The sequence below is a fragment of the Musa acuminata genome, chromosome BXJ2-5 (genome assembly GCF_036884655.1).
Source record: "Musa acuminata AAA Group cultivar baxijiao chromosome BXJ2-5, Cavendish_Baxijiao_AAA, whole genome shotgun sequence".
Lineage (NCBI taxonomy): Eukaryota > Viridiplantae > Streptophyta > Magnoliopsida > Zingiberales > Musaceae > Musa > Musa acuminata.
The window spans coordinates 43,407,607-43,414,190 of NC_088342.1; the positions used below are offsets into that span (position 1 = coordinate 43,407,607).

General features: G+C 43.6%; 1 protein-coding gene across 3 annotated transcripts; it reads right to left on the minus strand.

Moving 5' to 3' along the window:
• Nucleotides 1-106: 106 nt before the first annotated feature.
• LOC135612875 (squamosa promoter-binding-like protein 15) lies at nucleotides 107-5,737 on the minus strand. Of its 3 annotated transcripts, none has more exons than XM_065109653.1 (11): nucleotides 5,386-5,737; nucleotides 4,519-5,243; nucleotides 3,889-4,082; nucleotides 2,976-3,808; nucleotides 2,820-2,894; nucleotides 2,624-2,731; nucleotides 2,429-2,546; nucleotides 2,132-2,267; nucleotides 1,897-2,041; nucleotides 1,181-1,783; nucleotides 107-935 (listed from the first exon to the last, which is right to left on the minus strand). In XM_065109653.1, the coding sequence occupies exons 2-11, from the start codon at nucleotides 5,151-5,153 to the stop codon at nucleotides 507-509; spliced, it is 3,276 nt and encodes a 1,091-aa protein (XP_064965725.1). In that variant the 5' UTR covers nucleotides 5,154-5,243; nucleotides 5,386-5,737; the 3' UTR covers nucleotides 107-506. The 3 variants fall into 3 exon arrangements, with proteins under 3 accessions (XP_064965725.1, XP_064965722.1, XP_064965723.1); XM_065109650.1 differs by having other exon boundaries at nucleotides 4,519-5,271; XM_065109651.1 differs by having other exon boundaries at nucleotides 4,519-5,279.
• Nucleotides 5,738-6,584: the final 847 nt, after the last annotated feature.

The window sequence follows — 6,584 nt, forward strand, 5'->3', positions numbered from 1 at the left end:
AACCTGTCTGCACTCCCATCTCTGCACAGCTTCAACAAGTTATAACGTCGCCAGCACGTCTATGATACAATTCCTCTTTCCTCCTCAAGTTATTACAAACACATGGTGGGCTTCTCGTGTTGTCTTTTCCATAGATTTAAAAAGGAAAGATACCACAAAAAGGCAGAACCATAATACAATAATCAACAATTATAGCCAAGGGATTCTTCTAAGTACAGGCAAAGTTAGTACCCAGAGTTTTCTTCGTCTACTTTGGCAGCTTGAGGGAACCACCATTCTCCCACCCAACTCCGATCTGCGTCCTGGTACCTGCTTTCTCAAGGGCCTCGCTAGTGAAAAGGTTTTCTTGACCAAACCACTCATCCCAAGCTTGTCTTGCCTGCCATCAGCCACTTCTCCATATTATGTTACAAGGTGCCAGTGTCAAAACCAAGGCAACACTACTTTCAGTGTCTTCATATCTGAATCACCTATACTTCAGTTGCACCATGACTAATCAACTGAAACTATCTGGGGCCAAAGTCTAGATTCTCCCATTTGAACGGCTCAATAGAACCAATCTGTGGTGCGCCCCGGAAAAATACACAGACACAGACACAAACTGCGGCGATTGCGAGCAATGAATGGACGTAAGGGCGTTGAAGCAGTCCCTTGGATCGAGCATTTCGTCTGAGCCGTGCAGTCCCCACCAAAGCACACTGTGCACAAGATCTTGGTTGTGAATTTTGAGCACCATGCCTGTTTGATCCTCCTACCCATGATCCATCTATGGATATTTCTCCGCCTTCAACTAGTATGGTGACCTGGCCATTCGCCCTGTCAGCAAGCTTTCTCTCCACCAGTCTGTTATACGTAAGATTGTTCCTCAACATAGCATACATGAAGGGGGAGTGATCATTGTCATCCAGTAATGAGTTCCAGCACTTCAACCCAATCTAGAAATTAGAGACACAAGTTAGCAATAGTATTCCTCTAAAGGTTCAAAAATAAATTAGTTAGTATAATGATGACTTGATGTGGTTTTATTTAAGTTTTTAGATGAATAGTTCCAAAACCACATCATTTTAACATTATACCCATATTCATTAGTTCATTTTGTGGAAGGTACACGTTATTGTAGTTAAAGAATATAAGTGCAGAGATATCTGGCTAAATAACAAAAAGGTAGAATTAGCTTTACCTCCTGTGGATCATTAGTGAGTGCATCAACCATGTCCTCTGAGTCTTGCATAGATGCAGCCATATGCAGTGGGGTGATTCCACCAGGACCAGACATGTTGGGGGTAAAAAGATACACCTTTGTCACATCTTGTCCATGGCTTACGCAATAATGAAGAAGCAAATCTACCATTTTCCTGCACTTTCTCTTAACTGCTCTGTTCAAGAGTTCAACTTCTGAAAGCATTTTCAGTGACTCTTGCTTTATAGTATCATTCCTTAAGCTTCTTTCCACAAGAATATCCAGAAGCGTTTTAATAAGAGCACACCAATCTTGCTCAACTGAAAATGTGAGGAGGTACTTCAACCGTGTGCTGGAAAAATCAGCAAACAGAGGGCTGCATGACGCTTGTGTCCTCTGAAACAGCCAACCAAGTTCATTTAGGAAGTGCAAAGCATCTTCCCTTGACCTGGGTCGCACACTGTTATGAACCTCTTCCTCTGGGATGACATCTGGTGTTTGAACATCTTCCTCAAAGTCAGATTCAAGAGCTCTCAATTCCTGGCAGATACTATCATCAGCGATAATAACAGGAAAGCTGTTCCCCTTGAAACCATTTTCCACCTGGCCACAAAATTCAAAACTAAGTTGAGAACAAGGGCTTACCATTCACATCTATATGGGAAGTGGTAAAGTCATGCTTGTATCTAAACTGGACTAAAGTGAAGGTGAATCACCTCAATAAAAAAGCGACCATAGACATTTGGAGATCCTCCAAGAAAGTCAAACCTTTCCACACAGGAATCATCGTATATGGTGCCAGGATATGCTGAGCAAAGAACTTCTTTTGACATGTATTTACCCATGTAAGTGCAGTGGATCCTACATGAATACAACTAATTTATGAGTAACACTGATTGGGTAGCAAAAGCAGTTGTTTGGATAAATTAAGTATTGTGATGCTCCACTCACTTGGTGCCCGGAACGGTCAAATTGCGACCCTTTAGTGCAAGGGAAGTTTCCTGCCCACCTACCACAGCAACAGGTGATACACACATCAACTCTGGAGCACTCCATGCCCTCCAAGTTTTAGACAATCTGATCTTACCTGTAGCAGATAACAATTTCATAGTTATATATTAAAAAAAAATCTAATTATGATGATCTGATTTCAGTGCCTCAACAAACATAAGTTTGATGAGAATCCAAATAATTGAAACAAAAAAAGGGAAATGATGGCTTCATAAAAATTGATATCAGAAACCATACCATCCTTATGTGACACCAGCTGTCTATTTGTACGAATTAAAAATCTCCCACTTCTCCAAAACTCAGTTTCAGAGTCTTGAACTAAAGAAGTGACACGCTGAAGAAGATTGTCTTCAAGCTGCAAAACCGACATATATTTTTAAAATATAAAAATACCTAAACAAAAAAAAGTGTATAAATAAATAAGCCACTCACTGCATTCCATGCAATAGATGGCATCGATAAATAGATTGATAGGACCACACAACCAGGCCGAATATAGCTCTCCATCTCTGATGGGCTATTTGAAAGCCAATTCAATACCTGCAATAGCAGAAAATATGAGGATTTAGTTGAGTATTCAAAGAAAGAATGTTCAAGGGAGACAATATGTAACAGCATTTTGCAGTACCTGAGCACGAAGAGTCTCAGGAAAACTGCCTGGATCCTTGCCAAAGAGCTTGAAAATAATCCGTCCAGTCCGATCCTGTTCAACCATGCGAGTGCAAATGAGCAAATAAGATGGGCAATAGCTTTATAAAGAAGAAAAGGTGAATTTATATGTTACCTGAGTATCAGAATTTGAACTAGAAGGGGAGTGGTCTGAGCCAGAAGATTTGTAGCCTACTCGATATGGTAGATTCTGAATTGTCCCATTCACAACTCGTGTTTCTGACTCCTTGAAGAGCACAAGCGGTGCAATCCCACCGTGACTGGAGCTTAAATCAACAGTTGCTTTGTCTTCCTGGCATTCTGATGCTTGTGAGTATTTCACCATATCCATTGTTGAGTGTAGAGGGAATAGCTTCTTTGTAACAGGGGGAGAAGATGAAGGAGACCTCTCTTCCATAGGGTTGCTACTTTCGGAGGACAGATATTTAGTTGCGGATCCCAGTTCTGGAGGACTGTCATTATCAGCAGGACCAAAAAGCTGGAGAGGTAAATTTTTCCGGGCTTGCTCAACCGTCTGCTGAGGTACATCTACCCGAGATTGACTGATGCAGTTATTGCTCAGACGTCCAACATAAGAACAGACATTAGTTGAGTTACTGTGACTGGAGGGTTCAACATTTTGTAGCTTGTTCTTATCATTGCCACTACTTTCACTGCTCCCTTGTGAAAGAGATGCGGCGGCGTCAGGAGTAGATGCAGCTAGAGCTGCAGAGAGAACTGCCAACAGGTTCATTTTGGAAGGTGAATTTTCATCCCCATTTGCCTTTGGTGACTGCCCAAAGGAAGCTTGTGCTGGGACTTGAGATACATTCAAATCAAAACCTTCAGGTACGGATGATCTTGCGGAAGGGTTTGCATTATTTGACGCACTTAGCTTACTAATAAGTTGAACAAGACAATCTCTATCAGGCAGAGGATGGATGCTGGTTGGTTTAACTTGATTGTTACCTGTCATCATAGTACCAAAAAATTAAGCAAGAAACTCACAGCATATCAGGATTACCAATCCTATAAGCAACATGGCATACCTTGCAAGTGTGCTAGCATCGCAAACAAGTTAACTATATCCAAACTCCCATTTGTCATATTCTGTTGGTTTCTAGGAAGCAGTAGTCTAGAAGAAGCATCCTCTGGTTGTGTCTTCCTTCTGCGTCGATTATGCCCTGCGAGCCTCCTCCTACAGCTTCTCTTCCCCTCATCAAACTCTGAAAGCGGATGAAATCTGAATCACACAATGCCATGGATCAGAAGCATGCAAAATTTGACAAGCCAGGAGATGGTAAATTCAACAGCTTGGAAGACAGATCCAGAACTCTGTGCGAACCAAAGAGTGCAGATCACGAAAATGTTATAAAAGCCAAATACATAAAAGAGCAAACAAACTGGAAATTTTAATTTTTTTACAATCATATGAATCCTGTTAAAGAAAATTATCAGCTGTCGTAATAACAAGCCCAGAAGAAAGATCAGTTGAATCACAGAGTGATCTTTCATCAATCTGCAAGGGTCTTTTCTAGATTTATTGGATTCCGTAGGAAGTTTATAACAGATGAAAATCTATAACAAGAAATCAAAGAAAGAACATCCGACCTGAACGTACAAACGTATAGCTCAAACAATAACTGGCAAGAACACATGTTGGGACGGATCTGGATTACCTGCTGCACTGCTGACAGAATCTCTGCATCTGCTTACCGACAAGTGCCTTGGCAGTCTTACTGTGCATCTCGCACACCTTGTGCCGCCTGTGATAATCCTTGGCGCTCGACAGATCCGCCCGGCAATCATCCACTTGACACATCGGGTAGTTGCAGCCGCTCCCTGGCGAGCCGGACCTCACCCTCTTGCTAGGCCTCGTCGTCGGCTCATCCGCCGAGTACGCTCGGCCTCCTAGCTTCAGCGCTAGGTTCTGGTCATCCTCTTCCAAGTTCCTGCCCAAAACCGAATCTTTGGGTCCCCCGTCCCCTTTATCGGCCACGGCAGCGGCCGCAGAAGCCGGCTGGGAACCCAGGGAGAGGATCTCCGACGCAGCGGAGGAGGGCTTCGCCACGAACCTCTCGCTGTCCCAATCCCACATCTTGGGGTTCCAATTACCGCTCGGGTCCGGGAGTGAAGCGCCCATCAGCCGCTGCCTGCCGTCCTGCTGCTGGTTGTGCTGAAAGCTGGGGTTATTCTTCCACGGGAAATCCCGCTTCTTTAGCAGCAGCGGGGTCTCATGAAAAGGTCCAGGGAGGGCCTGACGGTGGTGAAAAAAGATGGGCGGGGCGACCTGCGCACCCACCTCTCCCTCCATCTTCAGCGACCAAATCAAACTTAAATCCTCCCTCGAACGCCACCAGAGAAAGAGCACCAACCTTCTGTTCAGGCGACAGCGGCACCTCCCCTGATCCAACCCTCGATCAGATTCCAACCTGAAGGCCTCCAAGGAAACCCCCAAAATCCATCAACAAAACATTCCCCCCCCAAAAAAAAAAAAGTTTTGGAAACAAAAGAATTCAGAAAACAAAAGTCAAAATCCAATTTACCGAATACTAGATCTTCTCCTCCATAATTTCCAGATCTCACCTCCGTCGCCAAAACCACCAGCGCAACCTCCCACAAACAAAACAAAAAGAAAAGCACTCGGGGAAGCGGATCGGAGAGGGGAGGAGATCTAGGGGAAGAACCGATCGACGTAAGAAGGCAGCAAGATCTTCGTCACTCGGCGTGGAACTCTCTTCTTCCTCCTCTCTATCTCTTCCCACAGCGTCTCATTTCCTTTCGCTACTCTATTATTCTTTTTCGGCTGGCGTCTCTTCTCTCGTCTCATCTCGTCGCTTCTCACCTCTTTGGCTTCTATCTTGTTCGGCACCCACCCACACGGCGTGGCAGAGTCGGTAAATTGACACGGAGGCGAGGGCCTTTCCTTGAAGCCCTTAGAAAAGTGCGCAGTGGCGAGAAAAGAGAAGCCCACCACCGTTCCTTGCGTGTCCATTATTTTGGTGCGGCGCTGCGGGAGTACGTCTTTTACCCATTTGCCTCGTCAGTACGTCTCTCTTCCCTTTGCTCCGCGCGTACGACTATTGTACTAATCCTATCATTATCACTATCATTATCATTATTATTATTATTATTAGTATTATTAAATATTTTAAAAATTATGATATATATAATTTTTTGTCTCTATAAATTTTTGTTATTTGATGTATTATTCAAATCATCTGAATGCGTACGCTTTAAATTTCGTCCCGGGAATTATGCGGTAAGCAAACATGCAATTGTTTGATGTGAAAGCATGTGACTTCCATATACTTCTACGAATGGATGAGAGGAGTTGGACGACTTCTTCCCACAGTAAACGATCCGTAACGACGACCCCCTTATCACCGACTCTACGTTGAAAGAATGTAACGTAACATTACGCATATGTTTCTGTGTCACTCTCTCATGAGACTTTCTTTTCCGTGTCGTATGCCGACTTTGTTTATATTCCGATGATCTCAGCATGCCAATATTTGTTTTATTTAAATAAATCTTAATTAATTCAAATATATATCTGATAGTGATCCTTTACACCTTGGCAGAATCAGCTGGCACGGCTTGATTCAGTCTCGGGTACGTAGGATCATCCACGTCAATCTTCGGTCGACGAGGATCATAGTCTGGTGAGGTCGGGCTTGGCCTATGACTTTAAAGTCGAAGACTCCCTTGGGTTGATTATCTGTTTCTTGATCTCCGGTCCCTG

What these genes read in the sequence shown, in the direction of transcription:
- LOC135612875 (XM_065109653.1), bottom strand. Translation starts at nt 5,153, where the DNA reads ATGGAGGGAGAGGTGGGTGCGCAGGTCGCCCCGCCCATCTTTTTTCAC. An exon ending in TTCTGTCAGCAGTGCAGCAG is followed by an intron (nt 4,083 to 4,518) that starts GTAATCCAGATC and finishes TGTGTGATTCAG; the next exon opens with ATTTCATCCGCTTTCAGAGT. An exon ending in GATGCTAGCACACTTGCAAG is followed by an intron (nt 3,809 to 3,888) that starts GTATGCCATGTT and finishes CTATGATGACAG; the next exon opens with GTAACAATCAAGTTAAACCA.